Raw genomic sequence first — 16,213 nt, 5'->3', positions numbered from 1 at the left:
GCAAAAAAAATATAGCATGTCCTATTCTTGTCCGTTTGGCGGACAAGAATAGGCATGTCTACATTGGGCCGCCTGTTCCGTAAATTGCGGAAGGCACACGGGCGGCCAGGGCTGTAGTCGGTAGATAAATGCTCCGACTCCTCAGTTTTTGGTACTTCCGACTCCTCTATTTAATATGGGAATATATTTTATACATTCCTTGAAGGAAAGAAAGGCAACATACATGTCATTACCACAGAACTACTGGCTAGGAAGCCGCTGCCTTCTCCTTTGTGTGCTGATCTTCTGCTGAAGATAGGGCAGTGGGTGGATCCAGGAAGGGGCATTTATTGTAAAACCTGATTTCCCTAGTAGAATCCCATAGTCATGTTTAAAGTTTAAGCTAACAATCTGAGTTTACAAGTTTTTATAGCCTTAGCTGAATGACAGCAGTTTTTCAAATGGTTTACAGCTTCCGTCTTGAACTATTGACTATCCATTCCCTTCACTTATACAAGTGTCTCTAGTCCTGCAAAAAACATATTTACTTAATCAGTTATCAGTGAGAGGCTAGGTTAACCATGGGTGTTGCGTTCCCTGTAACAGCGGAACACAACACAATGGAAAGTATAAGTATTGCCGCTCCTTAACTGTGCGTTGCGTGCCATATAGTGAAGCATGTGAAAAGCATGCTTCTTCATGGTCACTTAACGTGTTCGTTTTGCGGTAACGTGACGCACTGCATGCATCGGCCTTTATTCTTACAGTAGAGAAGTACCGTATTTTTCGCAAAAGTGGGGAAGAATAGCAGTGCATCTTATGGGGGCGAATGCTGCGACCGTCCGGTTAATAGGCTGAGAGGGAGGAGGGGCTGGGGGCCGGCATCTGTTTCAGTAATGGCAGCGGGGCCCGGTGCAGTCACTGTATTCTACTACACCGGGCCCCGCTCACTGTAGTATACGGTAATCATATCTAACTTGTGGGTATTGTTAAAGTATTCCAATCATCTTAAATCTAGCGCTGTACTACTTACTACTAACTTCTTGGCAGTCAGGAGGCCGGGTGGGCGCTCGTAGCGCAGCTCACTACGTCACGCGCCTGCTCCGCCCACTTTATGAATGAAGCAGGCACCGGGCCCCGCTGCCATTACAGAAACAGATGCCAACCCCCATTCACTACACAGGGACACTGTTATGGGGGGGGGGGGATCTGTGGATGACACATAAGATGTTATATATGTGCCATCCACAGATGCCCCCATAACAGTGCCATCCACAGATGCCCCCATAACAGTGCCATCCACAGATGCCCCCATAACAGTGCCATCCACAGACCACCATTAGTTCAAAATCCACCAAAAGCACACATTTTGGTTCAAAATATTTTTCTTATTATTTTCCTCCTCAAAAACCTAGGTGCGTCTTATAGGGCGAAAAATACGGTAATTAATTATAACTTTGTGAATTGGGACATTTAAACTTGCATTTTTTTTATTTTATTTCAATTTAAATCTAGTAGGAGTCGGAGTCGGTTCATTTTTTGCCGACTCCAGGTACCCAAAATTGCCTCCAACTCCTCAACTCCGACTCCACAGCCCTGCGGACGGCTTCCGTTTTTTGCAGAGCCGCGGTTTGCGGACCGCAAAAAAACAGCACGGTCGTGTGCATGTAGCCTTATACTGTAAAAAAACATTTCCCGAACGGTTCCAAGTGGTAATAACTTCGGCTCATCGGAGCCAATACATTCTAATACTGTACGGAGCGCTCGCTTCGTACAGTATTGAAACAGTTTTATGCGAATCGAGTTCAGATGTTTGATCTAAAGTAGATTCGCTCATACCTAACTTTCACCCTTCTTAAGGAATGCAGTACTATCTGTAGATGGGTGACTCCATGAAGCAAACAGATTTATCATGAGGGGAATCTTTAAAGGCTATGTAGACCTTAGGTGGCATTTTTTTTTTTATTATTGCATTGTACTTATTGTGAGCTAGAAATCTTTTTTTCAATTGGTCTTTATTGAAAATGATGAGCCGTTTTCCCTGCACAGCTTTGAGTTTATCTACTAGCAGGGTATGCATTTTCTCTCTGCTTTGTCGGCCTGACAGGCTCTTTATCTCTGACCTAATAAACACTCATTATAGCTCAATCCTTATCTTACCGATAAGAATGTGTCTTTAATAAGGGTTTATGACCTCTTAGGCTGGGTTCAGACCTGAGCGTATTTGATATGCGCGTTTAAGTCGCACGTTTTTATGCAATAGTAAACGCGCGTTTGTGTGATTGACTGCAGTGTCCTATGGCCACAAACGCGCCTCAAAACGCCCCAAAGAAGCTCAAGAACTTGTTTATGCGTCGGGTGTTTTTCAGCGCGTTCAAACGCGCTGTAAAACGCTCAAGTGAGAACCAGGGCCATAGGGAAGCATTGGTTTTCATGTGTTGAGCGTTTTACAGCGCGTTTGAACACGCTGTAAAACGCTCAAGTGTGAACCCAGCCTTAGTCTACTTTCACACTCGCGTTTTGGCTTTCCATTTGTGAGATTCGTTCAGGGCTCTCACAAGGGGTCTAAAACGGACCAGTTTGCATTCTAATGCATTATGAAAGGAAAAGGATCCGTTCAGAATGCATCAGTTTGCCTCCGTTCTGTCTCCATTTCACTTTGGAGACGGACCGTCTGATGAAACTGAACCAAACGGATCCGTCCTGGTACACAATGTAAGTCAATGGGGACGTATTTATTTTCACTGACACAATCGAAAACGGATCCATCCTCTATTGACTTTCAATGGAGTACATGACGGATCAGTCTTGGCTATGTTAAAGATAATACAAACTGATCCGTTCTGAACGGATGCAGACGGTTGAATTATCTGAACGGATCAGTCCATGACGGATCCGCACAAAACGTGTGTGAGAAAGTAGTTTAGAAATAAGGGTTATTAGATGACCAGCACAAATTGAAAGTACCTGTCACCCAGCTAGAAAAAAAACTGTTAACCCTTTGTGACAGAAAGGCTCAATATTGTTTAATAAAGACCAATTTAAAAAACAATTTTTAGCCCAAAATGAGTAAAATGCAATCATAAAATAAAATTCCCTAAAAGGTGTACAGACTTTAAAATCAGTTTTGCAGAAGTCTGCACTGCTGTAATCTGCGTCCGATCGAATGTCATACGAGGTTTGATAAATCCATAATGAGAGCAGTGCTGCAGTCACCAGCCCAATAGCCAACACAATAGACAAAGCAGTGTAGCTCCAGCGCCAAAGCTACTGCAAAGCAAGGGTGCAGTGTCAGACCCCCTTTAAATCAGCGTCACAGGCTAACCATGCCCTGTTCACACCCACTTTTTAAAACTATAGTGAACGATGTAAAAATGCAGAATGCGCATGCTTTTTGTGCAAATTAGTCTGCACAAAGCCCTATTTTGTGACTATTTTAAGCCCTATTTCAAGCCAGAATTCAGATTTTTCGCTAATAGTTTCCACTTGGATAAAGACATTTTTTCTATAGCCGAGATCCCAATCCAAGAGGATCCGAGCTGAACCTCGTGCACGCTGTCGCCCAGCAGATATACAGGAAAGCCCTGCTGCCTCTTTAAGACGTTCTCTTGTGGCCTCGTTTTCCTGAGATTCAGAGGCTGCCTTCACAAGGAGCCGTCAGAACAGGAGGTCGGGAGTGGAAAAGTCCGACAACTTGTGTGCCACACCAGCAGGCTGGACACCAAAAACACACCTGCTATAATAAGCACTACCCGTGACACAGAGCCATCGTAAATCCGGATTTACACGTCGTTCCCTGAACAGTCCTGGATGAAGAAATACTACAATATACTGCCAGACTCCATTAGGAAATCACATCAAACAAGAGAGCAAAGCAGGTCACAGACCACGAGAGGACAAGGGGCCGAGCCGCGGCACAGTAACAAGGCTTGGAGGGGAAAGGGTTGCAGACCTTTCCCTTTCTTCCGACCACGCCGTGACCACACGTTCTGTGCCATAAAGTGACAGGTTTCCTATTGTGAGGTGACAGATTTAAAGAGGACCCGTCACCTCTCCTGACATGTCTGAATTAGGGACTACTCGCATGTAATAACAATTCTGCAGCATCTGTTCTTATGACTATGTTGTGCCATTCCTCTGTTATTCCTGTTAGAAGTTTATGAACAACAACTGGGGTGTGTCCCTGCATAGTCTGCCACTGGCAGCACGGATTGGACAGTGTGAAAGTGTACAAGGACATACACCCTACTGGAAACACCCAGATGTACCTTTATTCATAAATTTCTAGGAGGAATAACAGAGGAATGGCACAACATAAGAACAGATGCTCCAGAATTGTTATTCCAAGCAGAATACACTTATTTACTACAGCAGACCTCTCTAATGGAAACACTGCTATTGTGCCTATACAATGGACCCCATGACTGCGCCCATAACCTGTACTATACAGAAAGGGCAGCGTGCATGGCTAGTGTGAATGTGCAGGCAATTATTGGGAAGGAACAGTTCATTCCCAATAACTGCCTGCTCAGTCGGCCCATGTATAGAGGCTTTAAGGTTTTCTGATACAGGTTTGAAGCCAAAACCAAATGTTAACTTATAAAAGAGAAGTCGAATCTGCCGTTCTGTCTCTTAGACCAGAGTGGGTTCAGTTTGGGAGCCAAGCTCATTGTGATGGCCGCATTTCCCAGACCGAACACTTCTCCTCTAACCCGAACTTACAGCTTCATAACAATTTATGATGCTGCGAGTTCCTGCCTGACTACTACACTGTACTCGCATGATAACGTCAGTACAGTAGCCTTGTGGTCGGACAGGAATCATTATGATGCCGTGAGTTAGGTCAGGTAGCAGTGTTCTGGAGCGGGTTTCCTGGACTGGACATGCTCATCTGAAACCAGTCTAAGGCCGCGGTCACACGTGACGGATTATGCAGCAAAACCGCTGCACTGTACAGTACCAGAAAAGTGGATGAGAAGAAGTCCTGAATCTGAAAAGCTACATGTGCACAAGCAGCCTAAAGGATGCAAAATAGTACACTACGCATTTCCATCCTGCAGAATACAGCAAAAAAGTATTATTAAAAAAAAAAAAAAATGTTTATAATGGAACCTTATGGGGACGGAGGCCACGGTATGGCATCTGTTGGAGGAATCCGTGTAACATATGTCACGTGTGTACAAAACATGATGTGAACACAGCCTTAGGCCCCCTGCACACGAACGTACCCGCAATACACAGGTGCTGTTCCATGGGCATTCTGCATCACGGATGTAGACCCATTCACTTGAAAGGATCCGCAAATCCGGAGATGCGGAATGGTGCGGAACGGAACCCTACGGAGTGCTTCTGTGGAGTTTCGTCCCGTACTTCCGATCCACAAAAAGATAGAACATGTCCTATCTTTTTGCGGAACAGCCGGATCGCGGACCCATTAAAATGAATGGGTCCGCGATCCACTGCGGCTGCCCCACGGTCGGTGTTCGTGCATTGCAGCCCGCATTTTGCGGGCCGCAGCACGACCACGGGGTGCACACGTTCGCGTGAAGGGGGCCTTACACTGTCCAATCAGTGAGACTGTGAAATGACACACTCCTTTGACAAGAGATGTGGGAACATCAGGTTTTCCAATCATTCATAAATTTCAAATAGGTATAACAGGGGAACGGCACAGTGCAAAGTTCGACATTCTAGTTTACTATTATAGGGGTTATCCAGGAAAATATATTTATGACTTATCCTCAGGAAAGGTCATCAGTATCAGACACCCGGGACCCCCCGCCAATCAGCTGTTATAAGACGCCTTGAGCGCCACAGCCTCTTCCTAGGCCAGGGACATCACCGTACATCGGTCACGTGGCCTAGTTGCAGCTCAGCCTCATTCAAATCAATGGGGCTGAGCTGCAATACCATGCACTGCCACTATACAATGTACGGCGCTGTCCTTGGAAAGCTACCAGGAGCCTGCATCACTCGCCAGAGCTCCGGTAAAAGCTTCAGCTCCCTGAAACGGCTGATCGGCGAGAATGTGGTGTCTTGGACCCCCGCTGATGTGATAATAATGACCTATCCTGAGCATAAGCCATCATCATCTTTTCCAGGATAACCCCTTTAACTAATCCACACATCAGGATTGATAACAGGTCCGGAAACCGGACAACACTTGGGATGTGTCTGCAATAAAGAAATAGATGATCACCTGCCTACAAAACCCCACACTACAGCCCTGGTGCAGCGATTGGCTGCAGTGGTCACATGCTGTCGACATGAAGCCACCGCTGCAGCCAGGTAACCAGAGCAGCAACGTGGGATCTTCAAGATATGTGACCATCTTTTTTTCCCCCCATTATATATTTGCCGCTGAGTAAAGCATTACTTTGAGTGAGGAGCAAATCAATTCATCTCATCAGAAATACTTGTTCACCTGCAAGGGGCTGTCCCCGCTGCCAGACACCTCACACCTGCTCCAAGTAGGAGAGCAGGTGCAGAGCCTATTGGAGCAGCGACGCAGGTGCGAGATTGTTAGTGCCGGGCCCTATCAATCAGGTGGCAGGAGGAGCTTCTTCAGCAGCGGGGACAGCCCCTCGCAGGTGAAGAACTCTTTTTAAGGAGAAAAAAATCGATTCGCTCATCTCTAATTACTAGCAATTCATGTACTGCTTCATATTGGAGGCTGAATGGAGGGTGCAGTTTGAATGTCCTTGTTTTATTCCAGGGGTGAATCCGTGAGGTCAGATGGCTGCGACTAAAGCCCTGCTGTAGAGTCCTGACAACAAAGGTCTTTGTAAATGTCCACTGCTAACGCTGTTAACAGCTGCTCTGCTTAGCTCCATCTGCAGCGTCGAGCTCCTGACAACCTCCTCAGCTGCTTTCTCCTTGGATCACAGAGTTCCTGCTAGAAGAACACAGTCCTACTGAGCAGCTTAGACCTGACACACACCGGACAGAGATCTGACCAAAGTCTAACAAGACTTTATTTATGTTTTGTCTGTAGGGATATAGTTTGTGAAATCGGGCAAGCCAGGCCCAGCGGGAGTTCAGGACTTCCTGTCCCGGAGATAGAGGGCAGGGAGACTTTCCAACAACTCTGGTCATCTTGAGGAAAACATCCCCTTGGACCACCAGTGAATTCCAGAACAAAGGAGCTCTCTATACAGTTACTGCCATCTATGAGATGACATTGTAGGAAAGCCTTGAAGATCTGAATGGCCCTTTGCTAAGAACGTCGTGTCAGAGCATTGCTGAAAGGGTCTAGTGGAGTTGAGGATACTGAGGACTCCAGCTCACAGACTCCACTGACACCTCTGTTATGTGTCAGACCTTCCCTTCTCGGTGGATTTCCCCTTTAAAAAGGGAAACTCCAGCAAAAGCAGAGCTGCCAAATGAATACAGAGACAAATACGCCATCAGCGTTCAGCTACTGAATGGTTTGCGTTCTACACCGCTCCAGATGTTCTATTGCAATACCCTCATTCAGTTCACCAAACTGACCGGAGTAATATTCAACCCCTGCTCTAAACAAACCTGGCATCAAAAAGTCGCAATGTAGGGCTCTGCCACTTTTTGGTCTTATCTGCACAAACATTTTGGGACATTTTGCATTTCTACACCACTCACTCCAATTTTGAAAAGTGGGTGGTAAAGTGGGCAGACTTATCAATTGGGACTTTTTAAAATGTCCCATAAATTGTCACCATCTTTTTTCAGTAAAAGGGTGGTGTAGAAAGTCTTAAGACAGAAGTGTAAGGCCTCCTGCACACAAGCGTGTATGGCCTAGGAAACATGCTCCGTGTAATTGGCGCATTTCCCGGACCGAACACTGCAAACTTACAGCATCACAATGACTTATGATGCTGTGAGTCCCTGTCTAATGCACCGCCATAACACTGACTATAGTACAGCAGAACCACGTTCCGGGCTCCATAGGAGCATAGCTGTGGCAGGCCTTGAAGACACAGCAACTGAATGGCTCCCTTAATCTCAGCATGGGGGCGCCCACAAGGGCATGCGGTGCTCCCGGGAAAAGACCTGTCAGATGCTGTGGCCACAATTGACCAGGGTAGTGAAATGTCCCTGATTGGCGTTATCGCCAATCGCTGATTTTGCCTCCAGGTGTCTGCTGTAAAAAACAGTAGTCACCTGGGACCTATGGAGCACACTCTTCTCTGGGCGCCATCTTTAAAAGACCCAACTATATGCTGTACATATAAGCCACATGTCGGGAAGGTGTTAAAGATCATTTATCAGACATCGTGTGACATATATTTGGTGCAAATTTTGGCAAGGCACACTCCTGCAAAACCTTAAAAATGATAAATCTGCCCCATTTATTCCACCCCGCTCAGGCCCAGCTAAGTGCCTGATTATTGGGAAATCTATTGTAATCTAAGTATGGCTAGATAACAGCTAGCCAAGTAGATTAGAAACCTAAATAGATACCATCAGGAACGGACCGAATGCCAAGTTTAATCATCCAAAAATAGGCGTCTCTCAGGACAAAATGGCCCAACATTGCCAGTATCAAATGTATTGTTAGCGCAGGGCTTCTCAACCCTTTTGTACTAGGCCTTGGCCGCCAGAACCTGAGGATGCCTGAGCGTCCATGGCACATTCTTAAAATTACCTCAATATAGCTTACAATTTGTCTCTCTTGAACCCAGTAGAACATCACAATGAGCACAGAGAGCCAATTAGGTTGCTAAACTAGAACTTGGTGCAATCAAAGAAAAGTATGAGTGGCAAATAACCACTTTAGTCAAAACTGTCGGCCCAACACCTGGGGGGAGCGGGCTCACAGTTTGGAAATTTATTTGGGCAACGGACTCCTCAGATTTGTCCTGTCCTGTATAGAAAATATATACACACACTCAAGATCACTGGTCGCCAAAGTTATCCAACATGGTAGACATTTTCCACATGACCACTCACCTCCTGCTGCCCTACCACCACCCTACCACTGCCCAGCTGGCCTATCAGGTGATTGATGAGATTATATTCGTATCTTATGCTACATTAGCATGATAACATACTGACATAATAAGACCCTCTGACCAAATATCTACCGAGCATGGGATATGACATTAGGAAAGGCTAGACCTTGTATTGTCCATGTGCATTTGGTCAATGCTGCAGCACATTTTAAGGCATCAACCACGCAGAATGATGACTACAGACACTGTCACCACCTCAGACTAGAGGACTACACAATCACAATACGATCTAGTCACATAAAACACAGAGCTTGTGGCATTAGTGTTATCATCCAACTCCAGGCAGGCGTACAACAAAGTGCAGTGCACTCAGAGTTTCCTAGAACGCAAAGTTCACAGGGGCGAGGTGGCACATGTACACGGTGCCAAGAGCTGCCTCTTCTTCTAAATTTACCAAGACTCGGGGGAGGATTCTCTGAAGGAGGCACAGTCTTTCTCTGCATTACCATCAGAACATCAAAGTGTTCCAGCAAGGCTCAAATCTGGAAACTCTGCCGAAAGTTTCCACCTAAACCCAAACGATGAACTGGAGTGAGGGATACACAACAACCAGACCAAAGTTCTTGTGGGATTAGGTCATGTGCTCCATCCATGTCCAGACACTGCACCCAGTTCACACTCGCATACTCGGGATATAAGGACCTCACCGGTAAACGTTCTGTGGTTGAGGACATGCGGCAAGGAAGACCGTTCTACAGCTTCCCTCATTAACTCTTCGAGGCTGCAAAGTGGTGACTCACCAGCAGCCCTATGTAAATCCCCTGATAACACAACTTGTCATCCTACGTTCTTAAGACAATCAAAGTTATAGTTTACAGAAAACTCCTACCACATAACGTGTTGTGGAGGACTCGCTGTGAGGGTGCAGTGCTCTTCTATTGTTGTAGATGAACTTCCAGAAATAGCTCACTTACCATAAATCTGCAAGTCTAACTATCCCCTGAAGATGGAGGCAGCAGAGCCCTCACAAGCCCCTGAACACATGGGGGCCACCGATCAAGCATGTCCTTCCCTTAGAACCAGAAAATGGCACAAAATCATCTCAGCCATGACACATATGTAGAGAAACCTCTCATGGTGTCTAGGGAACACGTCTCACGCTCGTGTCCAAGATTTACTGGAAATTTCCAACACTTTTTTTTTCAATGAAAAAAAAAAAAAAAAAAAACTACTGGAAGGTGCAGTCCAGCCATGCCCCTTTCTGGGTGCTGGAACCAGTCCACACATGACCGTCTTCTACTACCAGAAACGGAAACTTTAGGAACCAACCCAACAGAAGACCAACATGAACTTTCATACACTACCCAACTTCGTCGGTCCCATGGCACTGGGCTCCTGGGTCCACCATCCTGCCACTTGCCCCCTAAGGTCTTTCCTCCTACTATACAAGGCCAGGCTGATCAGAGAGCCTGCTGCTGCCACCAGGTCACTAGAGAAGCAGCAGTGCCAGCGGGGCATGGGCACTATACCTTTCACCAGGAAGAGGTCTTTGAATGCAGCATCTTGCAGTGTGGAGTTGAGGTGATCACTGGACATACTCAGGAGCTGGGCAGATTGGCATGTGCAGCATCCCACCAGCTTCTCCTCAGCAGAGCCCAGGTGCCAGCGGCAGGCTGTGACTAGTGGCAGGAAGGAGATAAGAGGGGAGGCAGCCTCATATCCTCCGGCTGTCTCCGCCGACCATCAGCAGACGAGGAGAGGAAGTGCAGCTCCCGCCGTCCTGGGTGTGCGCAGCGCCGGGGCCTCTAAGTCTTCCGCATTTCTGCTCCAGGGCACGGTAACGTGCGTCATTCCTCAGCCCCAGCACTTTCCTCCTTACTTTAGAGAAGACTGATGCTGCTCAGTGCCGCCCCCCTCAGCCTCCCTCCCACCCCCCTGCTGCTGCTGGCACAGCCCCACACATGCTCCGTGCACAGCTGGACTGTCACCACACGGGGACGGAAACTTACCTCAGGTGCGACCGGCCGCTCGCCGTTAACCCCTCCAAGCCCGGCTCCTTCCAGGAAGATGAGATATAAGGCGCTGTTTGATAGCTTCTTAAGCCAAGGGTGTGACGTGGTCACTGACCAGTTTCTATCCCCACCCTAACATTTTGGAAAGTTAACCCTTCAGAACCAGTAAGAATCACTGGTGACCAGAGTCCGTGTCATAGGCAAGCACAAGGGGCAGCTCTCTAGTGTGAGGAACCCAAAACTGCACCCCATAGCTCAGCTTTCAGGACCCCTGTGACCTTGGGAGTTAGACTGTGCACCTCTTCTTCTTAAAGGGGTGGTCAGAGTAAAAAGATGGATACGTTTGAACCCCCTCTGCTCCAGCGCTGCCACTCCCATCCTCCGCCAGGCTTCATTTTCATGGCTGGAGTGGTGACATCCTCCTCGTCACCACTGCAGCCAATCACTGGCCTCAGCTGTCTTAGGCCTCCTGCACACAAACTTATTTTTTTCTGTTTGTGTTCCGTATACGGAACCATTCATTTCAATGGATCCGCAAAAAAAAATGTACTCTGTATGCCTTCCGTTTACCCATTTCCGTTCAAAGATAGAACATGTCCTATTATTGTCCGCATAACGGACAAGGATAGTACTGTTCTATCAGTGGCTGGCTGTTCCGTTCCGCAAAAAAACGGAATGCACGCGGACGTCATCCGTATTTTTGGCGGATCAGTTTTTTACGGTCAGCAAAATACTGAAAAAGCCATACGGTCGTGTGCAAGAGGCTTTATGCTGTATATTGTGGAGGCTAGTGATTGGCTGCAGCAGTCCCCTGCGGTATACAGGACATCCTGGCTGCAGTGGGGATGTGGAGGGGGAACAGTGAGTATTTTTTATTTTATTACCTTTCAATGCCTCTTCAATTATTTTTTCTTAAGCGAGACAAACCCTTTAAATCAAAAGATTTGGAGCCCTATTGTTTTAGGGGCCCATCATGGTATCGGAGCCTGGGACCACCTGAGGACAGATCCTCTGGACCCCTGGTGGGTCCGTTTCATTCCACGCAGAGGGATATTGGCGGTACTTGCAGTCATACCTGCATTGTCCCTTTCAACCCAATACACAAGCGTAGGCCTCTGCCGGGTACTTAGGCGTCATGCACACAGTCATACCATGGCTCCTCTTACTGCAGGTCCACATGCTTCAAACCTCTCCCCGGAGATCCTGTCTCAAGGAAGGGGCAGGAGTGGTCCGTAGGAAAGCATCGCAAGTCAGAAGCCATAAAACTGACCCACATGTGAACAGGACAAAGCTGATGCAGTTCTCAAAGGCTCGACCACAATGTGAACAGGCCTGAAGCACATGTGGCATGCAGAGTCTAGAGCTATTCTTCCTGCCACCAGCAGATGTCACTAGAAGCAGCTCTTACACGGACAGGGCTACAACACACAGATAATGCAGGTTAAAAGGGTTTATACTGTCCTCAATAACGGGAAATGGCAAGTATTCATTTTTAGGGATTTCCCCACAATGCTGGAGAAATCCCTCGTCCCTATTGATTTTGATACACGCAACATTTGCGTCGGGGGCACATCCAGAAAAGGCAGGCCCCTATAACAGGTTCCCCACCACCGCTAGTTGGGACCACGCTTCGCTCACTCCTTCACGGTGAATCCCCCTTAGTGCCCCATTACAGTACTGGCCCCTGTGTGTTAAAAAGAAAAAAAGTAATACCTAGCCCTATTCCACCGATGAACAATGGAGCACATCATACCTGCTGAATGGAGTAGGAGGGCACACAGATATGTGAAGATGCACCTGCTGGGGAGAGCACAGGCTGTGGACTGAAGCCCGGGCCCTAATTAATGACAGACATAGCAGTCGGACTTGGGCCCAAGCACACATAGTAATCATTCCTGTGTGTTTGTACAGCCAGGCAAGGCCCGGGTTCCTCTGCTCCTCAACAGAAATCTGAGGGTCAACCTTGGATTTCTGTCGACCTTGGATTACATTTTTTTAACGAGGCCACGGAATGGCCATTCGGATGCGGACAGCACACAGTGTGCGGTCGTCATCTTTGTGGGCCCATTCAAACACACTTCACCTGCGCTAAATTCCCACCAGTACAGATGGCCGGTGCAGTGTATATGAATGGAGAAGGTTGATTTGCCTAATCACATGACCCTCCAGCAGCCATTTTGTGGACAGGACCTCCATGTCGACAGTACAATAGAAAGTGCCCAACCCCTTCAATGCATATACTGAGCTCTCTGAAGTTGAAGAGGACATTTGGTTTCTATTAGTAAGATGTCTAAGTTTATGGGATGTATGATAATTCAGCGGAGAACTCACACTTCGCAGACACCACAACACGGACTGCCTCATCATCCAGGCCAATGGCCCACAGCTTGTCTGTCTACACATGGAGGATAACCTCTCTCCTACTAAGCAATGTGTAGGCCAAACTTACTAAAACTACACCACTAGACTTTGCTATGGTTTTAATATATCAGGTGCACAAGCCACAATGCCATGTGTACCGAATCCCCCCTCCCTCACATATCACACAATTTATATGCTAGGTCTGGATGGATATTACTTTTTCAATTCAATCAAGAGCTACAGAACACACAGGAGAATACAGTACTGGTAAGATATAGTCACAGAGTAAATATACAACTGTTCTATTCAGTAACTCACAGGTGGCAATGTGGCATCTCCTCTATTTCACGCAGACCGCCATGATGACTCCTTCTAACCACAACTCCTCCCTTTTTTGTCTCCTCCCTTTTTCCATCATCCTCTTCCCCACCTTCTCAGCAGAAACTAACCAGTCTGCTGCACTAACAATGCCATCCTGCTGCCACCTCTAATACTGTGCCTGTCGTGCTGCTCAGCACCTCTGACAGAAAATATTTGTGCTAATCAGATATTGCCATCAGTCCATATTAGTGGCACCCAAAATAAATGTGAACCCACAGTGCCCAGTAATGCCCACGTATCCTGCCTGCAGCCCGAGATATCTGCCAGGCAGCACAGGCAGAAGCAAAGACGTCATTGTGCCTTCCTGTGCTGCAGAGCCATAGGCCTAATGTGACATGCGGAGGTGAACGTCAGAGCACAGACCAAATAGCTCACAAAGTTTATTGTGGTTTTCAACTTCATCTGTATAGAGACTACTAAAGCCACCAATGTCTTATATGGAGTTCCCGAGGTTTCACATTTAGACATATTTGACCCTCAAAAGCAGGTGACACACTTTGCACTAAGCTACCTGTCCCAACCATCTAGATTTTTAGCTATGCATTCAGGCAGAGAATCTGCCCAGGTCTGAGGGTCAAGCGACCCGTGTACAACCCAGGTGTGGCTGTGGGAACATGGTTTTCCAATGATTATTAATATCCAAATGGTGTACAGCTAAACTCCCGGCACCCCCGCCGATCAGCTGTTTAATGCTATTCACTTGAATAGGAAGGAGCCGTCCCAATGAAGCGTACGAGGACGGCTTAGGTGTAGTTGTGATGGTGAGCAGGCAAACAATGAAGAGAAGGCAGTGCTTGTACAGGCGCTGAGGTCTCTTCGAACAGCTGATCAGCAGGGGTCCCGGGAGTCTGGCCTCTGCCAATTTGATATTTATGACCTATCCTGAGGATAGGTCATCAATATAAAAAAAATAGACAACCCCTTTAAGGACAGATACTACTACTATTTCTTTTTTTTCTTTTTTTTTATCCATTCCTGAGGTATAAAACGTTGAGTAAAACCAGCTGTCCCTCCACCTCCACTGCCCGTCCATCCTTAGTTTCATTGCTCTGAATTATCTCAATGCTGTATCACCCCCTGTCCAAATGTCTTTTATATGCTGTGCTCTTCTCTCAGTCATTCATGTGTATGGGCCTCTGTTCTATGAACGCTCGTAGTCGGAAATATAATTTGTCTGGTTCGCCAATAAAGGTATCACTGCGATAAAAGTATTTAACAGCTAATAGTCAGACTCCCGTGATAACGAACATCCAATAAAACCTGGCGTAAATTCAAACATAGTTTGAAAGGAAGCAAACAGCAAGATCAATCGGATGTGTTCTTCATGGGAATTTGTCTAATGAGTTTCTAGGTGGGTAATGGGGAATACTGCACCAGAACTACGGATCAGAGGCACAGTAGTCATGCAATGAAATGATTGCTTTTTACTGTGGTTCAAATTAAACCCATCGTTATATGCATTCTGGTGTCAACAGGAGTATCCCAACAGGTTAATTTTTCCATTCAGTAAGGAATTCCATAATTTGAACACAGTCATATGGCAAACATGCCAATCTTACTTAAAAGGGATTTTCCGGGAGTTTTATACTGATGACCTAGCCTCCGAATAGGTCATCAGTATCTGATCGGTGGGGGTCTGACACCGGGGACCCCTACCAATCATCTGTTTAAGAAGTCAGGGGTACTCCTATGAGCTCCGCAGCCTTCTCTCTGCTTTTCCTAGGCCATGTGACATCACAATCATCGATGATGTGGCCTAGGAGCAGCTCAGCCCTATTCAAGTTAAATGGGACTGAGAGCTATTCCAATCATAGCAGCTACACTATGTAGAGCAGGCATCCTCAAACTGCGGCCCTCCAGCTGTTGCAAAACTACAACTCCCAGCATGCCTGAACAGCCTACAGGTATCAGCCTACAGCAGGGCATTGTGGGAGTTGTAGTTTTACAACAGCTGGCGGGCCGCAGTTTGAGGATGCCTGATGTAGAGGATAGGTCATCAGTAAAAAAAAATCCTGGAAAACCCTTTAAAAAAAAAAGAGAAAAAATCGTTCCGTATATAATACTACGGCTACTTTCACATCAGCAGCATATATTCTGGCAGGCTGTTCCGGCAGAGGACAGCCTGCTGGATTTCTCTGGCTCTGACAGATGCAACCGGAATGCCAGCTGACCTATTAAGTATAATGGGGGGTGATTGAGATCTGGCCTCATTTCAGCAAAAATGACGGGAATCGGCTTTACACAAACTGATGCACACTGCGGTTAGTGTCGGGACGATTCCCAGCATTCTATGTCGGAACTGGCGACCGGATTGCAGCGCCGCAGATGTGAAAGTAGCCTTAATCAGAAAAAGTTGCATCATTGATAAATTTCCTCCCAGTATGTTTAATTGTTACTTATAGATCTGCTTTTAAATCACTGAATAGAAACATTCCTGATTACATTAAGTGGCTGGAGACCTGTTCTCACATAGGCAGCTGCCTGACCCGCCAACCTGTATAGTGCCACCCATACAAGTCTGTGGGGCTTTTTGTACCTCTATGGAACCCA

The 16,213-nt window shown here is 46.7% G+C and overlaps 1 protein-coding gene across 5 annotated transcripts in view; it reads right to left on the bottom strand.

The window, feature by feature from the left end:
- LDLRAD4 (low density lipoprotein receptor class A domain containing 4) overlaps positions 1–16,213 on the bottom strand; it is a 388,238-nt gene that overhangs the window by 33,536 nt on the left and 338,489 nt on the right. Inside the window, exon 1 of one of the 5 annotated variants that reach the window (XM_040433136.1) lies at positions 12,675–12,750. The exons of 2 other annotated variants lie outside the window; for them this stretch is intronic. Coding sequence is in view for 1 of the 3 variants with exons in the window: in XM_040433134.1 (XP_040289068.1) it covers positions 10,439–10,505 (67 nt within the window). In the remaining 2 variants the exon portion in view is untranslated. Of the gene's footprint in view, positions 1–9,883; positions 9,982–10,438; positions 10,814–12,674; positions 12,751–16,213 lie in introns of those variants that run through there. 2 more of the 5 variants (XM_040433134.1, XM_040433135.1) reach the window with 2 other exon arrangements.

The sequence above is a fragment of the Bufo bufo genome, chromosome 5, assembly GCF_905171765.1.
Source record: "Bufo bufo chromosome 5, aBufBuf1.1, whole genome shotgun sequence".
In the NCBI taxonomy this organism is placed as follows: domain Eukaryota; kingdom Metazoa; phylum Chordata; class Amphibia; order Anura; family Bufonidae; genus Bufo; species Bufo bufo.
This window is presented reverse-complemented; position numbering and strand designations above follow the sequence as displayed.